At 38.6% G+C, this 25596-nt stretch overlaps 1 protein-coding gene across 1 annotated transcript in view; it reads right to left on the bottom strand.

Annotated features, from left to right (window-relative positions):
* The window catches only part of tbx15 (T-box transcription factor 15), a 73206-nt gene that overhangs the window by 20453 nt on the left and 27157 nt on the right, over positions 1 to 25596 (bottom strand). The window contains exons 2-3 of the mRNA XM_038272375.1: positions 14270 to 14510; positions 7387 to 7558 (exon numbers count right to left, since the gene is read on the bottom strand). Coding sequence (XP_038128303.1) covers positions 7387 to 7558; positions 14270 to 14510 — 413 coding nt within the window. The remainder of the gene's footprint in view (positions 1 to 7386; positions 7559 to 14269; positions 14511 to 25596) is intronic.

Raw genomic sequence — 25596 nt, 5'->3', positions numbered from 1 at the left:
ATACATCATATTGAGAAAAAAAACAGGATAAAAAGAGATTTCTTACAGGCCAATTACATGATTTTGATGGAGTATGGGCAGATGATCAAAGCTATATTTACTGGGCAATTTTAAATGATCTCACACAACAGTGCAGATATGTTACAATGCAAAGGATCATTAACTGTAAAGAACAAAAGAAAGAAAGAAAAAAAACTTGGTTCTAGTCTGGCTTGCTTTGGAGTTTTATTAGATTTTCCCATACAGCAGAGAAGAAGAAAATATGTGACAGAAGACAGAAATAGCCATGAGGGTGACCAGTGCATACAGGAACACAATTAACTTTAAGAAATAAACGAGACAACAATAAAACAAATGGTGAACCTCAGTAACTGTTGGAACTTTACAAATACATATATATTTTTACATTAATCCTGATTATTTTAGTCTATGGCTAAATTATAACAGGATGTTTTGTTCAAATATCTGGAGTGAATGTTTAATTTCTGGTTCCCCCACTGAATTTTATTGCCACACTCTCAGAATCATCCTTAGCATTAGTACTACTGCCAAGCAGATGTTTGAAAACTAGGAAAAAAAGTAATATTAAGCCTTTGGTTTGTTACTTTTTTCTTCTTTTTTTGTGTGTTTATTTGGTTGTTGTTGTTTTTTTTTTTTTTTAGGAACCATATCAGACGTTATGCTCAATACCACACTTTTATAAAACCAGCAAAAAGAATTGCCTTTTCTCTGGATTCCTCTACACATCAGTACAACAGCTGCACTCATCTAATCACCATTCAATCTTTTTCAAACAAGGCTAATTGTTATTTTTTTCATGATGTTTTAATTTTTTTGTGTGTCTCTAAAATCCTGCTTTAAACAAGGCTTTTAATAAAAGGGAATCTTTACTTATTGATTCATCATATTTTTCGTTTCATATTTATTTATATTTAAACAGGCCAAGTTTCAAAAACATCATCTAAGTACCCTATTGGCTGATAATAAAGAGCTCAGCTGTAAAATGTGGTAACCGAATAATGACATGTAACCATTGCATTACATGAATCAGCAATCGATTAAAAATATTGACTTATTTTATAATAGGGGAAAACAGGGGAAAAGTATTTGGTATTTTCTGTAATATTTTGTTAGAAAAATGGGTGGAGTCTGTTTCCTTTTAATTGTGCAATGCAGCTTTTAGCAAGTGGGTGTGCCTTCAAAGCTTCCACAGAATCTCGCTCTAACAGAGTCACTGGTTGATTCTTGCCAGCCAGAACAACACGGCCTTTTGCCATCAGGACATCCCCAACAGAGTGCTTCTGCTTTCAATGTCTGATGATTCGGTATTTACTGTATGTTTTCTGTTTAATATGATGCAGTCTTTTTTTATGGAACTTCCACCCATACAGAAAAAATTAGCAACTTCCAAGACATATCGTTTCCTTCTGCGCCTAAACCCTCACTGAAAAAATCTGAGACTTGAACAGCGGCAAAGAAAAGGAATCGCTTCCTAACCAGTGACCACATGTAATTACAGATGTGATAATCTGCAGAGACATGAAAGAACTGTGACCTTTTCAGAACACTTGGGTGCTACCATTTTGTCACAGCACTGGAAATGTCTTCCTAACGGCGCCATTAAAACATTGTGTTTTCCATCCCAATGAATCATTTGATCAGGCTAAATCTTCACGTAGCACCGTGTATACTTATACAGCCTCTACTACCGGCTTTTCCTAGGATAGGCTCCCCAAAAGTCTGGAGATATATTTTTTTTTTTTATAAAGCTAAAAGTGTGCTGGTGAAGATTCTCAGTCATCCAGGTCATAGTCATTCCAAAAAAATAAAAAATAAAAATTATAAACAATCCACTGGACTTTGTTTCCAATTTTGAAGATGTTTCTCTTCCCATCCAGGAAGCTTTTTCAATTCAAAAAACGATAGGTCCTTTTCTCTATATCCATTTTTTTAATGAAGGACATTTTCCCTGTGTTTTCCTGAGTGCACTTTGTTGCTTCTAGGCATTCATGTCAGGTCAGTATGCAGTCCTTTTTGAATTAAAAAAGCTTCCTGGATGGGAAGCAAAACGTCTTCAAACTCGGAAACAAAGTCCAGTGGATTGTTTTTAACTTTCATTTTTTTGGGAATAAAGCTAAAAGTTAGAGTGGCTCAAATTATCCTGAGCTAACGCTACAGCTGTGCTGCTATAGTCTTTGTCTGCCGGAGGACATAGGCAAGTGGATGTTTACTCCACCGCTGCTCATCCTGAGGGAGAAAATCCTGCAAAGGGAATTACTGGGTGCAGTCAGCTAGTTAGGATGGATACAAAATAATTTAAACCAATGTGACTGTATGATTTGATTGAAGTGTCTCTGTAAAGTTGCTGGAGATTACATGTATAAATAAACTGAACTGACCTGAGTACCGTATGTTTGATTACTGAAAGTAATAAAATCCAGTTACAACCACACCTTGACTGGGACATTAGTATATCCTGAGGATTGTTCCGTTTCAAAATATAATTTTTTAATGAAGGACATTTTTCCTGTGTTTTCCGGAGAACAGTTTGTGGCTTGAATGCATTCATGTTAGGTCAGTATGCGGTCCTTTAATTTGGCCCAGGACTCAATTCTAACTGCCTTAACCTAACTTGGACACCACCGTAGCAAACCACCTCTGAATGTGGGGGGATCTACTTCTCCGACCAGCCTGGGTCCACTCACAGCTGTAATCAGTTCACACAGGATGTTGTGTGATACTGAGTATGAACAGGCCATAATTGTCTTGGTTAACAAAGCCCTAAACTTCTCCGTTTTGCCTGATTAGATATTTGAAGGCAGTAAATAAAAGAGACGACAATTTTACTTGTTGCATACAGTTAAAATCGCACTTATGAAACCCACATTATCCGTTTAGATTAGGAAAGAACCACTAAGAAATCTACTTCAGATGACTACCTTTGTTAAGAACTTATTGCAAGCAAGGCAATAAATCAGGCATATTGAGGTCAGACTTCAAGTTTTAGCTGCGTTGCTGCTTGAGTGAAATACAAATCTACCTCAGCCATTAAGTTCCTTTACCCGAACCGTTTTATAACAAAATCCTTGTGCTGTGAAGGAAATAAATATTAAGTATTAAATTCAGGGCAGTGGTTCAAATTCCAGACTTCTAATATGTTTCCCGTATAATACACAGACTTCAAAAAGACAGAGTGTGGGAGGGCAATATGTGGTACAGAAGACAGAAAATCGATTTTGAACGAGTCTCATGGCTGCGTGAGTCATGAAAGCATCGAGTTCATGAAGGATCCTTTCAACTTTCCTTTCATGCAAATGTATAAAAAAAAAAACTTTCCATCCAAGAATGGCTGCACCGCTTCAGAAAAATTTCATTGCTCCAGCAGCATGAAGGGATGTGGAGCTCAAAGAATGAAAATGAAGATCACAGCTTGAACATTCAAGTGCAAAGAATGTGGCTAATGTGATAAAGTTGATATAAACATCAAAAGGCGTTGCAGAAATAATCTAACAGAATATAAAAAAAGCTTTGTGACATTCCCTGTATTTCATTGAGACAGTAAATTATTGTTTTACTGCTTTATTGATCAGAACACTAATTACATGTGAATTACAATGTTCAAATAAGAATCTCCACTTTGCATTGTTACAAAATAAAATTATTATATGCAGTAAATCAAATTAACTTGAAAAAGGCCTGACCTTCTTATTCTTACTGAGCACACAGTGCACAGCTATTTAAAATATGTAAGTGTTGATGGTGTTTCTGGAGGAAAAAGACATTAAGTTTGATATTTTCAGCATTACTAAAAAGTTCAGCGATATAAGGAGGTATTTAGAAGGAAGCAGTATTTTTACATGTTAAGACTGTCTAGTATAGCAAAGTCCTTGTAATATTATTTTTCCACCTTCATTCTCTGTCATTGAAGATGCTGGCAGTATTTTATATTATCAGAAATCATTTATGATTTTATAGACTTATAATTCTATGGAAAACATGAACAAAGTTGTTTTAATAAGGCTAGTATGTTAACTCTGCTAATTTGTTATATAAGACACTGGATAGTTTAAGAACCCGTTTTCTAATCAATTCTACCTGTTTTAAAACATAAAAAAAAAGTTTTAGTCTCACTTCTCCCCCAAACAAGCAGCATGATGAGTGATCTGTTCCCAATAAATAAACCATGTATCTTTAACTGTCCCCATTTTTTTCCTCCATTTCAAAAAAGAATAGCATAACTGTTGATGATGTACGAATAATAATCAGGTGTCTGGTTATATGAGGAGAAACTGCTAAGGATGAAGTTTAGCTGAGTGAGTGAGGCTGCATGGGATGCCGTCACCCATCCCTATTTATTCACTGGATTGGTGATTGCCCGTACATGGTGGAGTGAAGTCACCGGCTGCCATATTGGTACTCCGCAGTTAGACCAGTCGCAATGTGAACAATACGTTTGCTACAGCATCAAACAACAATGATTTTCTCGTTCTCAGGTGGGCTTAAGACTTTTAAAATAAAGATAGATTTATCAGTTTACATATACTTGCTGTCTTATACACGGGAGAAATGATGTGGAAATAAGTAAAAAAAAAATTTAAATCAAGTAATAATTAATTTGAGCAGGCAAGGTGATTTGCCAATTGAAAGACTATTTTTACTCTTAAAATAAGATAATTAGATAATATGTGCTGTAATAAAACAATGCAGTTGCTTTTTCTTATTTTAAATGTAAAACTATCTTGTTCCATTGGCAAAGTATTACACTTACCTCCTCCATTCGAGACAAAATGCACTTATTTTAAGAAAAAATGGCTTATTTAGATTAAATTTATTTTTTGCAGTGTAGCATAAGTAGATTAGTAATTTTTGATAAAAAAGATAGGCACATTACATTGCATGGTAACTATGAAGTCTATAAATCATGTAATGTAACATATTATACAAATCCATCAAACCAAAATTAATGTGTTTATGTAGCATAATAATAATAAAACAGATTTGCTAAAATTGCTAAAGTAATGATGTACATGTAATATACATGTATTGATAACATTGTTATGGCAAAATTATATATATTACATATTACATATCATTTGAACATTTTACATCAAGACTGAATTACAAATACATGTCTGTTAATGCTATAATATTTTTCTATTTGAAAAATTGTGCATGCATGATGCCTTATATTTTTATGTTGTGTCTGTGCATTAGCCTTTAAATCTGACATAGATTTACAATTGAGCTAAATTACTGAAACAATTTGATAACTCTTCAGTTTCTACACTAGCAAAATCATATTTTGTTACAGCAAGAATCTGATGGTATGTATAAACACAAACAAACACAAACACACACATAAACTAACCAGTGATTGAATGCCTTTAATGATATAACTTACACACGTAGTGTGAATTCACATTCAAATATACATATTTTACATTTCAAATATGAAAAAAATATATAGCCAAATTGTGTTTCATACTATACTATAGGATACATGGGTGTATATATGGATTTTCTTAGTTAGTAGATCCACTGGCTGTAAAATTACCTTTGAAACATCTTCCTAGAGTCAGGAAACAGCTTGTTTTTGCAGCAAAATGAAACACACATACAGTAAGCATTTTATGGCGCAACTCAGTGAGAGTGGGGAGTAGCAAGATGGCGGCAAGTGACTTCACTTTTTTTGGGCTATCAGCAATCCAGTGAATAAACAGAGACGAGTGGATGCAGTGTGCTTTGAGAAGGTGGATAGCCGGCTAATCTGTTAGCTACAAATAAAGCAAATACACCTTAGTTTTCTCCTCAGTTCCCTTCCTCCTGATTACGTTAGCAACCACACCTGCAGCATATAAACCTGCAAGTAAGAAAGATGTTTTTTTGTGTTTTTGACCAACTCCTTAGCAATGCCTCTACAAAAGACTAATAGCAGGGTAGCTAAATGGAGAAAATGAAAGTAAATTAGGCCTTAGATGCTAAGTTTTGGGGCACAGTGATACACAACAATGATCATTTCTATTATTCACTATTTGATCCTTTTTGGGACAGAATTACATTTTATAATTATGATTTCTTACAGGTGTGTAAGATGGTAAGATCAATAAGATGCTTTTTTGGCAAAGATAAAACTCTAAAATCCAGCTAAATCGCTGATCAGAATTTTTCCTTTAAAAAAACAATCTGTACCTTTAGGAACTTCTTGCAATTCTGAGGTTTATTTAAAATTAAGACCTTTTTACATTACTTTTTATCAAAACATTTTACAGAAACACTTGCCTATGTTTTTACTGCTGTAGTGTGGAATGAATGAAAGAAAACTATGCAAACTAGAAAGAAAACATCTTTATCAAAATATATTTTGAGAGTAACTTTGGTGTTTTTGTAAAACTCAACCTGAGTTGAGTTTTACAAAGTGAATTCCTTTAAAATTTGTTTCACAGATCACATTCTCTTTTCTTCCAGCTGAATAAAAACTCTTTCTTCTGACCAATAATAATGGTGAAGCTAACGTCTCTGCAGACCGGTATAAATGTTTCCTTGCTCCTTATTCCAGAGGAAAGACGTTAGCTGCAATTTTCAAATACTGCATTTTGTTAAATTTGTGTTTTCCTCTCTGTGTGTTTTTCAAAAGTCAAATATGGTTCCATTTTCATGTCAAGGCTTCTGCCGTTTGAAGCTATTTAACTGTTGCTTTCACTGTAGATTTATATCAGTAGCTATTAAAGCTGTTATTAAGTTAAAAGAATAAATGAAACAGGAAGTTAAAGATAACTAAAGAAATTTGATTCACGTGAAGAAAAAAAAAGATTCAACACTGTTTTATTTTCAATATAGTTAGGGCAATTCTTTCCATGTTAAAATAAAAAATTGTATATACATTATTTTCTACAATATTTTTTCTTTTTTAGGATATCCTATATGGGGGGATATGGGCAACAAAATACAATAAATAATTAATATAGTATCAGGTGAAGAGTGAATGTGTAATAATTCAAACAAATGTACCATGAAATAATTAAATGTAAAACTAAATAAACACATGTGCCATTTAATGTACCTTTAAATAATTAAAGGTAGCTTTACATAATTAAATCTATCATTTATTTATTTAACACATCATTAGCTACATGTACCATTGCATCATGAAATATCAAATAAATTTAATTTATTTATGTCAAGGTTTCTGAGCAGCAAACTTATCATAAAGTTATTTAAACTGTCAACTATATATTATGCTATATTTATTTTTTACGATTTTGTCTCAATTAACCTTCCATAATCCTGCTGGAATAAAAGAAGAATTTATCTGAAAGCTTTTTGCACATCTTTGCAGGCAGCTGAGCAGAAACTGATGCATGATAGAAATAAAGGCAGTTTTCTTACATGGCCTTGGTCGTCCAGCTCATTGTTGGTGAGCTTGAGCTTGTCGAAGCTGACCACCTGCCTCATCCAGGTGTCTCCTGAAGCCAGAGAGTCTGGATGGATGTAAACTCGCGGCGGTACCGGAGAATCAGCATTTCCTGCTACCATCCACTTGGAGCTGTGATAAACATACCTGCAGGAAAAACAGGACAACCCCACAGTGAGCACCTGGATTTCCACCTTGTTACCAGCGAGCCTGAAAAATCCTTCGACTCAATCCATTTATGAAGATGTTTGTCTCAATTTTGCATGACACAATAGTCATTTCATAAACTGAATAAATCCAAAATGCACTATTAAAATCTACCTTTTATTCTTTATCAGATTCTTTCAGATAAATTCTTCTAATGATGTTTAGCATTCCCTAATCATCTTCTGTTTTCAGGACTCTTTTCGGGTCACTGATTGTTTGTTTGATCCCTCTGTTGAGAAACGCTGAAAGGTCTCTGAGTTTGTTTTTCTCTAAGGAACAAACTCCAAATGCGGAGCTGCGTTGCCACAATAATGATTACAAAAACTCATCCTGCTGTTTCTTCAGACCACTTAAAACTTCCAGCAAGTCCAAGTTAAAATATCCCACATGAAATCCCATCTTAGTTGCATAGCTTCAATTAAGTTTAGTCATAATATTTGATGATGTTGTGCATGATTTCTGGTACAATGGGGAGTTCCACCCATTAAACAGCAAGAGAATGGCAAAAAAAGAAAAGGAAAAGTTTTGTTGGTGTTAGTTTAGCAAAAACAAAGGATTGAGGCTTCATTTGATATCTTAGTGCAGAGAAAAAAAAGAAGAGGGGAAGAAAAAGAAGCAATTAAAGGGAAAAATAAATGTATGGTTGTAGAAAGTGTAGTAAAGCAAACGGATCTTGTGGAGAGGGAAACTCAAAGAGAGATAAATACGGTAGAAGAAATTAAAGGAGAAAAAGGAAGTAAAATATGGTTGAGAGTATGTGAGAGAGAGGGAGAGAAAGAGAGAGACTAGGGTGCACAGCTGTTTGCTTTTAGTCCTGGCCTTGCACTTGGTTGAAAGTGTTTTATCTCCTGCGTTTCTGCCAAAGTCATCACTCAGTCCTGAAACATGGACAAGACTCCCATTTGGTCCTTTTGTCACAGCCTTCGGAAGCTGCACCACCCTTTTTAACACATCTACACTTCAGAGACAAAAATATACATTATGCCACAAAAAAAAAAAAAGCTAACAAAAAAAAACATCAAAAAAGGAGAAGTCATGCAAAGACAGTATTTCTGATCCTGAGAGTCACACTCCTTCAGACTGGCATATTGCTTACCGGTATATAGCTTTGAGTTAAAGCAGCCAATGTAACCTTTTTCCCACTTTGCTGCACAACAACCACACACTAAGTGTATTTCACTGGGATTTCACATGAGCAACAGAAAGCAGGACACAATTAATTTCAATCTGAAAAACTCACATGGAGAGAAAGGACAATTAGAAGAAATGTATTGATACAATTACTTATTCTTTGGCGCTCAGACCTCGGCAGGAAACATAGCGCTGAATTTTGATAGATATGCATGAACAGGAGTAAAGAATAGGACTGTTCCCCCCCAGGCCTGAAACTGGTGGTGGACGTAGGTGGATTAATGACTGGGCCTACCGGGCCCAGGCCCAGGGGGCCAGAGGCCCCAAGGGGCCAGGCCAACTTGGCCCCGCGGCCGCGACCCAAGCAAAACTACTTTTGCAAAAATAATAATCTTAGGCCCCAAGGGGCCAGGCCAACTTGGCCCTGCGGCCACGATCCATAGAGGGTAAGAGGCCCCAATGGGCCATGATCCATAGAGGGTAAGAGGCCCCAAGGGGCCAGGTCAACTTGGCCCCGCGGCCACGACCCACAGAGGGCCTGAGGTCCTAAGGGGTCAGGCCAACTTGGCCCCGCGGCCATGATCCATAGAGGGTAAGAGGCCCCAAGGGGTCAGGCCAACATGGCCCCGCGGCCATGATCCATAGACGGTCAGAGGCCCCAAGGGGCCAGGCCAACTTGGCCCCACGGCCACGATCCATAGACGGTCAGAGGCCCCAAGGGGCCAGGCCAACTTGGTCCCGCGGCCACGATCCATAGAGGTTCAGAGGCCCCAGGGGGCCAGATCAACTTGGCCCCGCGGCCACGATCCAAAGACGGTCAGAGGCCCCAAGGGGCCAGGCCAACTTGGCCCCGCGGCCACGACCCACAGAAGGCCAGAGGCCCCAAAAGGCCAGGCCAACTTGGCCCCGCGGCCGCAAGCCACAGAAGGCCAGAGGCCCCAAGGGGCGAGGTCAACTTGGCCCCTGCGGCCACGACCCACAGAGGGCCTGAGGTCCTAAGGGGTCAGGCCAACTTGGCCCCGCGGCCATGATCCATAGAGGGCCAGAGGCCCCGAGGGGTCAGGCCAACTTGGCCCCGATCCATAGAGGGTCAGAGACCCCAAGGGGCCAGGCCAACTTGGCCCCGCGGCCACGACCCACAGAGGCCCCAAGGGGCCAGGCAAAATTGGCCCCGCGGCCATGATCCACAGAGGGCCAGAGGCTCTCAATCATTATTATCAAAGCTAATTCTCAAATTGGATGGATCACACAACCTCACTCACATATTCTTTATCAATTATTAAAGGTTGTTTCTGAATTTTGATCACAGAACTTAATGCAAATATTCTTGATTGATTGACAAAGCTCATTCTCAAATTTTGATTACACAACCTTACTCTGACAAATTATCATGATCAAAAAGCTCTATCTCGAATTTGGATCACAGAATCTCACTCAAGTATTCTTAGCTGTGCCCCTCCCCCATCGAGTCTTTCATAAACCGGTCTGTTCTTTTAGAATCTCCTCATTTGGTATTTTGAACTCGTGAGAGACTGCTCAAAATTTGGTTTCCTTTCCCTCAGTTCAGACTCAGAGATAATTTGAAATCATTCAACAAGAAGTTTAACGCGCGCACACGCACACACACACACACACACACTTGAGTTGAGCATTACTTGGAAATTCTTATATTTTCCATTTTGCTGTTACTATCAGCATCTTCCCATTTTGTCCTTTTCTTTCGAAAAAGTTTACAGTCTGACATTTGTCACTGCTGTCAGTTAATAACTTTTTGGTCTTTGACCCATTTTGTCATTTTCTCGATTCGATCGTCACTGACCACTCTCTCCTGTCTGGCAGACATCGTTGCTGCCATCATAGCTAGCAAGCTGCCTGCAGATAGCAACATTTTGGTGTCCTTTGTGAAAATATTTAGATAGAAGACAAAAGTGCACAAAGTTGTACAATTATTATCTTTTCAAAATATTTGTTTCACTGTCAGTGTGATTGACCGACTTTGCCGCTAGATTTCGTGTCTTTTGGCCATACCTGGCTAGCGACTAAAAACATCATTTAGCGACTTTTTGGTTGTGAAGATAAGTGGTAAAAGCAGATCTGCCTGTTGGTCTTCCCACATTTTGCCATTTGGTACTTTGCACTCTTGTTGGTCACTCCAAGGCATTTGTCCCTGCCTTCAGCTAGTCACTTGGCTCTTTTGGAATATATTTCACTGTAATTGGCTCTCTCTCTCTTTCTCCTCAGTACAAATCAGTCTGTTCCCTTGCCATTTAGACATTTTCTTGATTCGATCATCACTGACCACTCTGCTCTCCTGCTGTCTATCAGACGAATCAGTTGATTCTCTGCTCTCAATTGTCTATGCTAGTAAGCTGTTATTCTCTGCTTTGGAGTGTTGATGCTGGGTTTCTAGTTTTCTAAATCACCTCACACACTTGAAGGAAGCAGCACCGATCATAAACACACAAACAAACTCACACACACACACACACACACACACACACACATAGTTGGTTTATCTGTTGTGATAGGCAAAGAGCCAATGTGCAAAGAAAGAAGGGAAATATGGATCATAAACGTTTAAGTGGAGGAGCTAGAAAAAAAATTCAGCAAGAAAAGAAAAAAAAGGAATCAGTTTTACTTGAGAGTGTTCCAAATATCTCCAGCTTCTTCAGTACAAAGACATCTGCTGAAAGCAATTCTATAAATGCTACTGCAAATTCAGCTAAGGTTAGCAATGCACCTGAGCTAGCATGTAGCTCCCAAGATCCTGAGACCACTACAAGTGTAGACACTGAACCAAATGCTTCTGATGCTTATGATTCAACCAATTCAGCAGTAGCCAGTTGCTCGGATGAATGTGAGGTCACTGCACCTCTGGACAGCATAGAAAATGAGCTGAATCTTTCTTCAACACCATCTACAGTGACAACTCTACCTAGTGATCCCGCTAAATGGGCTGAGACCCTCACTGAGTCAATGAAGGAAGTTCTTATTCAAAAAGGTGCAAAATCATTTCACAACCGTCACAGCCATTATCCAGCTTCTGTGAGGAACAGTGGGCTAGGAGGCAAAACCCGATGCCTAAACAATGAACATTTTACTTCACACTTGCCCAATGGACAACGAGTACAAAGAGAGTGGCTGATGTACTCTCCCTCTACTGGTAATGTTTACTGCTTTGCATGCAAACTGTTTTCCCCAAAAACGCATTCTTTTGTGACAGGCTATTGTGATTGGAAACACTCAGAAAGATTTGGTGAACATGAGCGAAGTGCTGAGCACATAACCTGCATGCAAGCAGTCTTGAACCGCGCCAAAGGTGCCACAGTTGATGCAGACCTGTTCAAACAGTTTCAAGCAGAGAGCAGCTATTGGAGGCAGGTGTTACAAAGAGTTGTTGCAGTCATTAAATTCCTTGCAGAAAGGGGCCTTGCATTTAGGGGTAAAAATGAATCGTTAGGGTCTCCTCTCAATGGGAACTACCTTGGTATTCTGGAGGTCCTGGCTGAATTTGATCCCTTTCTAAAGGATCACATCAGAAAGTTTGGGCAGATGGGTCGAGGTAATACCTCATATCTGTCCTCCACCATTTGTGAGGAATTCATTGAATTGATGGGTGCAAAAACCAAACAGGCTATAGCAGATGAACTGCAAGCAAGCAAATACTACTCTATCATTGTGGATTCAACCCCAGATTTATCTCATGTGGACCAATTGACATTCATATTCCGTTTTGTTAGCAAAGAGGGCAGTGTTGTTGAACGCTTTGTGGGTTTTGAGCCCATTACTAGCCATACAGGTGAAAGTTTGGCTAACTGTGTCATGTCTGTGTTGGAAAATCTAGGGTTAGAGCTGTCAAATTGCCGGGGGCAGGCTTATGATAATGCCAGCAACATGTCAGGGAGGTATAATGGGTTGCAGGCTCACTTAAAGAAAAGCAACCCATTAATACACTATATTCCATGTGCAGCTCACTCTTTGAATTTGGTGGGAGTCAACAGCATTGACAGATGTGGAAATGAAGTCTCTAAGTATTTTGACTTGATCCAGTCTATTTACAACTTCACAACTGCATCCACACACCGATGGGACAGGGTATTTGGCAATTCCAACATAGATCTCACACTTAAAGCTTTATCCAACACGCGTTGGAGTTGCCGTGCAGAATCTACCAAAGCACTGTGGCAGAACTACAGTAAAATAAAAGCAGCACTACAGGTTATTTCCACTGATGACACAGAGAAACGAGACACACGAACTGAAGCTGACAGTCTAGTGCGGAAGCTGGATTCACTTGAGATGGCCTTCATGGCAGGCTTTTGGGACACTGTTCTGTCCAGATTTCAGGCCACAAGTCTGCAACTTCAAAAAGCAGACATGGACCTTGGTACAGCAGTTAGATTGCTGGAATCTCTGCGCACCTTTGTTCTCTCCCAAAGAGATCTATTTGATCATTTTGAGCAGAAAGCCTTAAACATGTAGGGTGGCACCCCATCTTACAGGGCTGAACGGACGAGGAAACGTAAAAAGTTTGCTGATGAATCAGCATCCCCAGATGTTGTGCTTGAGGAAGGGCAACTGTTTCAAATAGAGACATTTATTGCCTCTATTGATCAACTGAGTTCAAGCCTTAATCACCGTCTGGAGGCCTACAAACATCTGAACAATTTGTTCAGTGTCCTTTTCTCTTTGGATACAGAGTCCAATGCTTCAGTCCTTCACAAGGCCAAGATTTTCACTGAATCATACCCATCTGACCTCAATGAAAGTCTTGGACAGGAGCTTATACAGTTCAAATCTTTTATACAGCTCAACAACACTGATGAGGAGAGGACCCCTTCAGGACTGCTCAAAACAATAATACATTTTGGACTACAGCCTACGTTTCCTAATACATACATTGCGCTACAGATTTTTCTCACTCTACCGGTCAGTAACTGTGAGGGAGAACGCTCATTCTCTCTTTTGTCAAGAGTAAAAAATGAGCTGCGCACAAGAATGACTCAGAAAAGATTAAATGTGTTATCTCTAATGGCAATTGCGAGTGAGCTGACAAGAGAGTTGGACTTCAATGATGTGGTGGATGATTTTGCAAAATTGAAAGCACGAAATAAACCCCTTGCTTAAAGGTGCACTGTGTAAGATTTTTTGGTTATTTCCAGAATTCACCCATTCACTAGTGTTAGGCTACCTGTTTTCATGAATACTTACCACCACCATAAAATTCTAAGTATCCATTATGACTTGCACTTTCGCCATTTCTGGGAAGTGTCACCTGGATTGTGAAGATAGGATTGACTTTAGGAAGAAGCTTGGTGCTTTCTCTGGCAAACTGAACCTCAAGCTTCATTCTCTGCAGCTTTGCATTCTTGTGCAGACTTTCATCCACAAGGAACTTTTCAACTTCCCCACTATCGTGAAGGGGCCATCAAAAGATTTCAGTGTGTCCAGCATGTCTAGTCTCTTACTCTCCTTTCTTTGAGCCTCTGAAGCTCCTGGCACTTCTGTAAAATTATTGACCTATTGACTGCGTTCAGTGTGCCCAACTTCTTCAGTTTGTAGTCCACCTTGCCACATTGTCTCTCCATCCCAATGTTGTGCACAGGGGTGCCATCAATGTTACTAGCCTGTTCACTGACAGGGTCCATTGGGAAGGTCTCCTCATCCATCCTCTGCCTGGCCAGGACAGTCTTCAGATGGGGCAGCATGAGATCTGTCAGCTGCTTCACTTCATCCAAGTATTCGGCAGCCACGTCTGACACTGAGTTCAGGACATGTCCAGTGCCTGTCCAGCCACTATAGCATTCTTGGAAATGGGCTATCTTGACCTGCATGCAGCCCTTGTACCATGAACTGGCCTACACCTTTCTTTGTGGTGCTCTCTGATGCATGTTATCATTTTACCTTTCTCCTTCTCCTCAAGCTTAACCACAAATAGATACAGACTTTGAGCCTCAATTTGCTGCACAGCTGCCGTTATGCCAAAGTGTTTTCCTAAGATATTATTTTATTTTTAATGATAGAAGGGAGGAAAAGGGGGCAAAAATCATGTCCGATTTAGTTTTTTGGGTGGGGTGGGGGGTTTATTTCATGATAGCTACCAACTTCCAATACATAATATCTCTCAAATGACCCAATGCACCATCACTGAAGTGGGCATAATCATTTTCCAAAATGTTTATTTTTAGGCCATTTATCCCCTCCCCCTGTGTCTGTGTGAAACCTGTGCTTGTCAGTGTCTGTGTGGTATACCTAATAGTGTGTGTGCAGTATGTGCACTCTTCTGTACAGGACAGTGTGCATGTCTGTTCACAGTATACAGTATTTCTTGCATAGTGCGTGCGTGTGTGTGCGCCCGCACGCGCGGGGGGTTGAGGGGCCAAGACCATGTCAGGCCCAGGGGGCCAAAATTTCTTAATCCGCCCCTGGTGGTGGAATGGAGATAGATGAAGTTGGTCAGTCTGTAGACTGCTGGTTAGCGAGACGGTATGCTGAGCTTTACGGGGAGATCCAGTGGACTGCGTGAGTTGATACTAGAGCTTCACTCAGGGACCTGGAAGATGGAAGTCCAGTTTGGATAACACAGGTTGAGAGAACCTGTCCATGGTGAGCAAGCATGAAGCGACAGTGGAGAGGAAAAACTCCCCACTGGGAAGAAACCTCTGGCAGAACCAGGCTCAACATGCCAGGCATCTGCCGGACCACTTGAAATAAGACGCGGAATGCAGTAAGAGTCCGGAGTTTTAGCTACGATGGTGGATGAGGGGCTAAAGGTGTGTTGAAACGGGGTCATCTGAATTAATTCACACCGCGCACCCACCGCCTGTGCGCCAGCAGACGAGTTGCGCATCGGAGGCCTTTTAAGATAAACTTTTGATGCTGATTGGCTTTCGTGGAGGTGTGGTTCAAAGCTGCTTGGCTGTGTTGCAGGCGAATGAAAGCCAGTAATCAGTTTATTCAGTTGAACCCCCGCCTAGGCTCCATAAAGCAAATATTGTAACTTGTGACTAAGGAGCAACGTACCAGACAGCTCAGAGTCAGGAATATTTAAACATAGTTAGGATCTGGTGTATCTGCTGGTGTATTATTTTTGTTATTTTTGTGTTTCAAGCTCAATTTGTTTTCATATTGCATAGCAGTTTACATATATTTACCGTAAATACATTGTGTGACAGGCATTATGTCACTGTGCATGCATACAGTTTGTCAATAAGCCAAAGCAGTAGAAGTGAGGGACTGTAGAATTATCAGAATAGTTGTGAAAAAAGATTATTCAAAATATAAAGTAAAAAGGAGCACGAAGATGTTTGATTCCAAGAGGGGTAAAACTTGCGAATTGCAACTGTGAAAATGGTGATAGATATGTGCATCCATGTCCTAGCTACCATAATCTAACATAAAAGATCCTTTGTTATCTTCCTGTAACTTCAGCTAGTTTAGCAGTACTGCCAATAGATGGCGCCATGTCTGTTTATGTTGGCTCATTGTGTCTGGTGTTGAGCTTCTATTTAGGCTCAAAAAAGATTATCAGGTTGTAAGGTAAAACCTACCAAAACAAGAGCATTGCTCTGATCTGAAAGGCAAAACAGAAAGAAAACTTGCAGAAAACAGAGCTGCATGGTACCTCTAGAGGAGCTTTAAAGATCCACAGCTCAGGTAGAACAACCACAAACTGCAGTTTGCTCTACAAATATCTATGCTAAGTTATGCTTGAAAGGATTCATATGAAGTCATCCAGGGGATGCAGCATAACATTGAGCAAAGTCCTCTCCTCAGATCAGAACAAAACTAAATTTAAAAAATTAACCCACATGTAAAGGTCTCGTCACACCTTCACGTTTTGATAAGTTATGAGTATGTTTTGTATAAGTTAAAAGCACGCTGGCACACATCGACATACGGCATGTACGTCCAGATTTTTGACGTACGAATTTCCCAACGTATGCCAGCTTATGCTCATACATGAACCATAAGTTACAGGTAAGTTATCAGATAGTCGACATACGTTAAGTGTAAGTTACTCAAAAGTCGTCGCGTCTAGCTTATCCAAAACCTATGAGTAACTTGTGCATAACTACATATCTGACGTCTTACAGACGACCGCTAAACGTGTTTCTAACGTACATCTACTGTTTAATGGCGTATTGGCAGCGTTTTTGTATAAAAGGGGGTTCACATGAGGAAACCATCAGTACTCCTCCAGACTTCAGATGTTCCACTAGAGCTGAAGGATCTGGCAAACCTGAGATGGGAGTACATACTGTACTAGCTGTCCTCCAACATCAGCATGATCTCACCAATTTGACTCTGTTCCAGTTATAGGGTGAGAGTGAAGGTGAGTGTGATGGATCCAATATTCACGCCCACGGCCACGATCAACAAACTTCCTAGCAGACATTACGCTGAATCTGCTGCGACTGCAAACCTTTTCTTTCTATTTCTTTCTTTATTTATTGATTCTTTTTTGGGGGGGCAGGTGGATAAGTTAATACCGTGATCAAAGAAATCTCTTTATGCAGGCTAGGTGCCTCCGGGCACATTGCCCCCCTCTCAGAATACTGGCTTGTGACATTTCATGGGCGCTGCCGTGCGTTATGCATAAGTTAGGCTGTCATTAGACATACGTTCTGGACTCGTTATAAATACACTATGTATACGCCTAAAAATGAAAAAATACATAGAAAGTCCAGTGTATGCCAGCATTTTAGGATATTATGGGATGTCAGGCATATGCTGGCTAAATCGTCAAGGTGTGACAGGGGCTAAAACGGGATCATAAAATGGCAGCGCCCATAGAAAGACGCTATCTGAGAGGAACGGAGGTCAGATTTCCCCCTAAGAAACCCTGTTAAGGCTAAAAGAAGACTTAAAGCTGGGGTAAAAGGTCTCCCTTTTCAGCAGGAGGGGACCAAAAACAGAAAAGTTTTCAGAGCTGAGATAGGATGGTGAAAAATTAAACTCAGCTGTGTGCTTTAATGGAGAAAAACCCCTTTTTATTGAACACCCTAAAAAAAAGTTTTAGGAATCTATTTCCCCAGACTTTTTTTCATACAGAGTCTAATTTTAATCAAAAAAAGAAAAGTAATTTTAGCCCTCTAGATGTGTAAACATGGGGGGAGCCGAAACCCCAAACCCAAAGAAATTAAAAAGCAAGCTATAAACCACGAAGTTTTAGCTATAATTCCCAGTGGGAAGTTTTTTCCCAAAAAATTTAAAACCCCAGGGGGACAAAAACATAAATACAAAACACAGATTATTATCTGTGCTAGATATTAAAAACAATTTTTTTTGCCCCCATTTCCTTTAACTTTAAAATTTTTGGCCCTTCTACTAAATATCCAAGTAAAGTGACTCAGTTTTGTTTTTTTTAAATATAGAATAAGGGGGTTAAAAAGCAAAATGGATATGGACATTTTTTTCCCAAAAACAGAGAAAAGGAAAAACCGGGCGGTAACTTGTGTTTGTGCAAAGTTAAACCCACCCCCCAGAACTTTTTTCCTTTCCCAACATGTTCCGAGGTATGTTTTAAAAACCACACAAACATAAACATAAATGGATTTTAAACATGAGCTACATAAAAAAAACCGGGCCTTTTATCTGCAGCCCAGAGAGACTCGGGCCCGTCCCCTCTGAAGAGAGGTTTCCTCAAGCAAGAAAAAATGCTACCTTTTAGAGAAAGTGTTTTAGTATTTTCCTTCATTTTTAAAATCTTTTTATTTTCATTTTTTTGATAGCATTTGGGGAGTAAAAAAATTTCCCGGTTTTTGGTTTAGTTATTAATCTAAGAAAAACTTTTTGATCAAGCTACTGTACTTTGAAAAAAAAAAATTTTTTTTTCATTTACAATATTATATTTTTCCCAAAATAAAATGAAATAAAACTATAGATTAAAACTAAAACCCCCTTAAAAAAACAAAATGCTTTTTTTAGTGGTAAATAAATAAAAAAGGGTGTTACCATTCTATAAAGACTCCTCTATATATATATTTGTAGATGAGATTCTAGAACGGGCCGCTTTAAACATAAAAAAAAAATATAGAAACCTGTCTAAAATCATAAGAGGGATGAGAGTGAGGTGTTAAGTGTAAATGAGAAAAAAACAATCATAAAAAATATAATAAAAAAAGGGGCCAAAAATGCTAAATAAAAAAAAAAAGGGCGACTGACTGTGTGGGAATTGGTTTAAAATTTTTAACAGACCCCCCCACCCGGGCAGACAATAGTTTAAACGGGAAAATTTAAATTATCTGCCCCATTTACTACAAAACCCCATCCATTATGTTGATTTCCCCCCCACAGGGCCCTTCCCCCCCCAGTAAAAACAACTCACCCCAGACTCTAAAGTAATTTTTCCTTTTTAAGGGCGGGGGGGCTCTTTGGGATTTTTTAAGGGGAAGAGTATCCCTGAGCTGATTGTTTCCCCAAAAACAAACACTGGGGGGGGGGGTTTATGTGAAGCCCGCTGGACAGTTTTTACTCGATATTTTTTTATTAGGAGCTTAAACGCTACTAGTTAAAAAAAAAAAAGCGCCACATGGAGCATTGTCTACGACTAATTTCACGGGTTTTGGTTAATATAATAAATTTTTTTTCACTTCTTTTTTCCCTTTCAAATCCGTTTTTTTTTAGCTGGGGGCCAAATTGCAAGTCTTTTTTTAAAACAAAAAAAGAAGTAAAGATTTAGAAATTTTGTTTTCCTTCCTAACTTTAAAGTTTTACAGATATCCACTTTATTGGTAATTTTAAATAGGGAGAAATGCAGATGTTTCCCTTTTTAAACTGTGGCGGTGCAGTTTTTCCCTCATGAACACCTAATCTTCCTCTGATGGCTCAAAAACGGGGAATAAGGATATATTTTTGAATTTATCTTTGAATAAGTTGCATAAATTTGTGTTTAAAACAAAGTAAAAACAAATGTGAAAAAGTTGTATTTTTTTTTGGGCAAAAAGAATGAGCATGCACATCTCAAAAGATCTGCAGAGCTAGAAGAGCCACAGATGTTTCCTGATAGCTATAATGGAAAAGTTTATCACCACTTTTAACAGACATTTTGAATCAATTAAGGTTTTTCCCCTAAAACCCTAAAGGGGGATTAAAAAATCTTTAAAAAACCAATCCTTTTCATTTACATCTTTTTTTTTAGTAAAAATGTTTAAACAGATATTTTTTCCAAAAAACAAATCATTTTCTGCCCTTTTTTTTTATCTTAAGAAAAATGAAAACCCTTTAACTCTTATGTTTTCACTGTAATGCCATACTGTTTTCTGTGAACTTTGCCCTTTAAACCCACCCGCTCCCCAAAACACGGGCCCCCAAAAAAAAAGGGTGCCAGGCGTTTTTTTTGAAATTTCCTTTTTGGGAGCGCTTTTTTAAGGCAAAGGCTCGACGTAGCGGGGAAAGGGTGTTAAGGAACGGGGAAAAACTCTAGCCCCAAACAGGAGGGAAATCCTATTAGTCCCCCTCGCTTTCATTTTTTCATAAATTTTGCCATCGGGTACCGGGGCGCGATCAATAAAATTGGTCTTTATGGACACTCTTACTGGACAAATGGGGATGAGAAAAGGGGGAAAGGGGGGTTTTTTACAACTTCTTCCCCAGCACCAAACCATACAGCTGACAAAACTAAACATAAATAAAACACTCGGGATTCTCCCCCTTATTATTTTAAACCACACCCCACAAACACACAGAAACACCCATGAACCCCCAAGGAAAAATTTGGTAAAACCCGAGTTTTAGTTTTGCTTTCCCGGGGGTTTTAGTTTGGGTTTGGATTTTTGATTTTACCGTACTGATAAAAGTGAGCGTTCGGGGTTTAAATTTATTTGCTCCAGCTCTTAAAAAAAAAGCCCAAAAAAAGCGGGGGAGAGACACATGTTTCTTTTTCAAAATTTTTCATATAACGGAGACCAACTATCCAAAATCTCGCTCTAAAGAACTTTTCGGGGTTACCATTTGGGGGCCCCTTTTGAAAAACGGAACCCCCTCCGAATTTAGAAATAGAATAAATTTCCCAAAATTGGGGGAAAAGGGGAACCACTTTTTGCCCTTATTAACTGCCCAAAAGAAAAAAATAGTCATTTAAAAATTTCTAAGGGAAAAAAATTGAAAAAAAGGGAAATTTTTCCATGAAAATTTAGGGGTAAACTGCCCCTGCTTTTTTTGACCAAAAAGTTTCTGCCCAACTTTAAATGAAACAATCAAGAATACCCTAAATTCAACATGTTTTTTTTTTTTTTTGTTTATAAAAAACGGTAGCCAACCGGCATTGCTTTACAACAAATATTTTTACAAGTTTGCAAAAATTTTCTGTTTTGAAACCAAAAATGGGTTTAAATTTTATTTTTTTGTTTTATTTTTCTTTCTTTACATTTTTGAATTTAAAAGGCAGGACATTTTTATTTTTAAAAACCTTATTTTTTTTCAGAAAACCCCTTTGTTTATTTTGAAATTTTAAATTGAATTTTTGGAAAAATGATTTCTTTCCATGTTTTTCATGTTATTTCCACAAAAAATGCATTTTATTAAATTTTGCAGTTTTTAAGTCAAACCAAAAGAAACAAAATTTTGTGCACGGGTTTGGTTTCATTTTTAAATTTTTTTAAATGTGATTTTCATTCAAACCATAAAGGGTCAACAAAACTTTGGTTTTTAAATTTCCCTTCTTCATGTTTTATTTCTTTGGGTTTTCAAAGATATTAACTTTTAGCCCCCCCTTTTGTTTATCAATACTTCTGTCTCTTTTATTCCAAAAAGGGGGTGATTAAAAACCTCGGGGAGTCAGCGGGTTCATTGAGTGTTGCTGCTTGTGTTTTTTTTTTTTACCCAAATCAGTACGAATACAAAAAAAATTTTGGAAAAATTTAATTATGGCTAACTGTTTTAGGGTTTTTCCCAAATTTCCCATAAAAAAAAAGGCACACCTAAAGTCGTGCCAGCTGACCCCAATTGGGCCTTTACCCCTCCTGGTTGGGGGATTTTTTTTTTTTTGGGTTGAAAATTTCGAAAAAAGGGAACGTTTTCCGTTTTTCGGGGGAAAGGGTTTGGCATCCCTACTAACGGGCCTAATTTTTGTTACATCTACATGAAGCACTAAAACACAGGTAAAAGTTCAAAACCTAGCGAGATTAAAAAAGGGGAATAAAAAGGGTGTCAGAATAACCCCAAAGGGCCTTTTTAATTTTTTTTTTTTCCCCCCCAAAAAATAAAAAAAAAAACACCAAATTTTAAAACAAAATTTCAGAAAACTACTTTTCGTAAAAAAGGTTATATTTCCTTTAATATATCGGTTTTTTTTCCCGGTTTGGGGCCCTTAAATTTTCCAAAAGTTGTGTTTTAATAAATTTTTTCATGTCTTATAAGATAACAGAGATAGGCAAGGGTAGTTTTCCCCACCAACGGGATGGAGGGGTTTTTCGTTGAAATTGATCCTTTTCCCCCAAAAATTTAAAACCTGGGATACAAACTGTTACTCTCACAAGGGCTGTGCTATTTTTAAATCTGAAATTTTTTCTTCAACCCCCAAGTCTGTTTTCACTTAAAAAATTTAAATTTAAGAATACAAAAAAAATTAGATGATTTTAGAAAAAAAATTCCCGTAAATTAACTTTTTTAAATTTTAAAAATCTTTTAAAAATTATTAAATGCCCCTTTTTTAAACGGGAAACCCCAAAAAAAAAAACAGCGGGTCCGAATAAAGAAAAACCCCTTTAACCAGTAAGGGGGTTCAAACCCTTTTTTTTTTTTAATTAATCTGTTACTTTAAAACAAAAATTTAAAACACGGGAATAAAATTAGGCTTTTTTTGCACCATGTTTTTGCAAAAACTTTTTTGGAAAAATAAAAATTTAAATAAAAAATTTTAAAAAATTTCCATTTTAAATTTTTTAAAGCTTTTTTTTTAAAATTAGAGAACAGAAATGGGTTCAGTTTTGGTATTTTCTGACAATTTCCTTTTTCCCACTTATTTTTAAAAAAAAACACCTGAACTCCCTTTTTGTTTTTTTTTTCTTTTTTTGGGTTTAAAATGAGAGCAGGGGGCTTTATGCTCCCCTAAAAGGTTTTTAAACCGGGTTTTTGAATGGAGACAAAGCCATTCTAAAGACAACCCAAGGTGCTCTTTTTTGACCCAAAACAGACCCCGAACATCTGACCCAAAGAAAATTTCGGGAAAATAACTCAGGGCCCAGTTTGCTAAATCAAATGATGAAAAAAGTCGTTAAAAAAAAGGGGGAATTTTTTTTTTTTTTTGTAAAAAATTTAAAAAAAAGGTCTCTTTAAAGAAAAAAAAAACAAAAGACCCCTTCAGAGCGGGCTTGGGGACACCTTTTTAAAAGGGTTTTTATATATATTAATATACGCCAGGGGCTAAAAAAATAGTTGTGAGGCTGCAAGAAGTGCCCCATCTATCCCCCGTTTTAAAAAGGCCCGAAATTTTAGCCAAATGATTTTTTTGATCTTGCTTTTAACCAAGCAAGACCCTGCTTCTGTTAAAAAATTAAATCTATATTTATTTTTTTTTTTAGAAGTTTTTACTCAGAATAAGTCCAATACTCTTTTTTAAGGCTTCATGAAACTTTGTAAAACCAAAGGCCCAACCTAGAGAAAATTTTTGCCCTTTAAATTTTCTTTTTCCCCCTAACTTGAGTAAAATTTCTTTTTCCTGAAGAGGATTTGAAAACTGAAATAAAAAAAATTTGAACTGGCAAAAAACTGCACTTTTAGTTCTGAAAGCTGAAATGGGGGCAATGACCCTGAAGCAACTAAAAGGGGTCCTAGTTTTTTTAGCTTAGGCTGATGCCATAAAAAAAAAAAAAAAAAAAAAAGGTAATTTTTTAAAAACCAAATTTTCCCTTGGGCTTAAAAACCCCCTCACCAGGTGTGTTGGTTCAACCCCATCGGGTGGTGGGTTGGCAAAATACCCCAAAAAGGATGAATTGAAATCCATTGGTCTTAGCAGCGCTAAATGATATTTAAAAGGGGACACTATGCAACATTTTTCAGTTAATTAATGTTTTTCCATAACGTTATGGATGACAAAAATGAGTCTTTTCCCGGGTTTGAAAAAAGGGAAATTTCTCGGCCGCCCTGGTGGCCCTGGGGGGGGAAATACCGCACTTCCCAACTGCAGGACACCGACCCCACCCACGGGGCTCAGAAGTCTCGTGAGAGTCAGTCGGGTTTTAACGGCGAAAACCCTGCAAACACCCCCCCCAATTAAAAAACCCATTCTCTTTGCTAGCACAGTGGCAATCTTTGGGGCAGTTATCCCTACTTTCCCCGCAGCAAAAGCAGCAAAATCCCCGTCTGCTTTTCCCTTTTTTGCTGCTTGTCCCATTTATTCTGACGCGAGGCTAAAAGCACTTTGCTGCTCGGGCCCGGGGGGTGCAAAAGTGTGTTTTAAACCGCCTTTGGGGCGGAGCTTCCCCTACCCTTTTCTCCTCCCTTTGCAGCTATATTTGTTTGTGATAAATTGGGAAAAAATTTAATTTTAAAATAGGGGGTTTTAAAAGTAAAAAAAAATTACACCTGAAAACCGAAAATCAGTGCAGTCATTTTCATTCAGATTATTACCCTTTTGGCCTTTTCAATATTTTTTTTTCGGGACCGCTCAGTTACCCCCCACTTTTCCCCCCACGGGCGCCGAAAAGTTTGGTTTCCCTTCAATTTTTTTTTTTCAAGCGGGGGGGGGGGGGGGGGGGGTTTTTTTTTTTTTTTTCACCCGGCCGGCGGGCCTGGTGGGTTTTTTTTTCTTTCTAAATAATCCAAACTGCATTTTTTGGGCCCGGGGCAGATTTCGGCTTTTTTAAGTTAATTTAGGCGCAATAAACTGTTTAAGGGGAGAGATCATCAGCGCTGTGTCCTCTCCCCCTGCAAAAAACGCACCCGACCGCGTTCACCATGCTCAACGTGCTGCGCCGGTGCCAAAACGCCCGCTGGCCCCTTTTGCTGCGCCTTGACTCCCCTTTAAAACCCATTTGATTTTTCCCCCTTTTTTAAACCCGGGCTCCCTTTCTGTCCCCCCCGCTAGGGCCCCCAGTGTGAACCCCGCGTTAGTCTTTTTCCCATTTTAAGCCCCAAAAACAACCGCCCCCTTTGGTTTTGACGGAAAACCCAGGAGAACAGCTTTGCATATTTACGACAGTGCACTTTTACTTTCGCCCTCGGGAAAGGGAGCCTCACTGGAAAATAAACACCGGTTCTTTAGTGTACCTTAAGTGAGGAAGTTTAGAAAAAACAAGCAAATATTCCCAAAGGGGACATTTCATGACAAAACCCAAGGGGATACTTCTACAAGGGCCAGGCAAAGGGGGGTTGATCCCAAAAAACCCCAAATTTTTCCGGGAAAGGCAGACACGGGGAAAATTTACACTAGAGCCCGGGCTCATTTTTGCAAAGCCCTGTGGAAAATTCCCCCCAGTCAGATAGAAAATCCTTTTTAAATTTTTTAAAAGACCTTCCTGGCCTCAAAAAAACCTCCATGAGGGTTTTGGGTTTGCTGGTGGGAAAAACGGGAAAGGGAAGCGCAGGGGCAGAACCCCCGGCGAACGCTTGTGGGAACTTTGATTTTTTTCAGCTATGGAAAAGAAAAAAGGGCAGCAGGAATTTTATAATGGTCCTGATTGCAGATGTGACACTATTAAAAATACCCGTTTTTTTAAAAAATTTTTTTTTAAAGGAGGCTTTTCTTTTTCTCCCCTATGACTGTTTAAAAAAAATCTCCCTTAGGGGGTGGGGGGTTTGTCTTATATCCCCTTGGAATAAACTTTTTTAAACAAAGAAAAAAAAAAAAACATCTAACCTGCATTAACCTCCTTTTGATGCTATGCTAACAATATTACCCAAAA

The sequence above is a fragment of the Cyprinodon tularosa genome, unplaced genomic scaffold, assembly GCF_016077235.1.
Source record: "Cyprinodon tularosa strain WSP-4 unplaced genomic scaffold, ASM1607723v1 ctg826, whole genome shotgun sequence".
NCBI lineage: Eukaryota > Metazoa > Chordata > Actinopteri > Cyprinodontiformes > Cyprinodontidae > Cyprinodon > Cyprinodon tularosa.
This window is presented reverse-complemented; position numbering and strand designations above follow the sequence as displayed.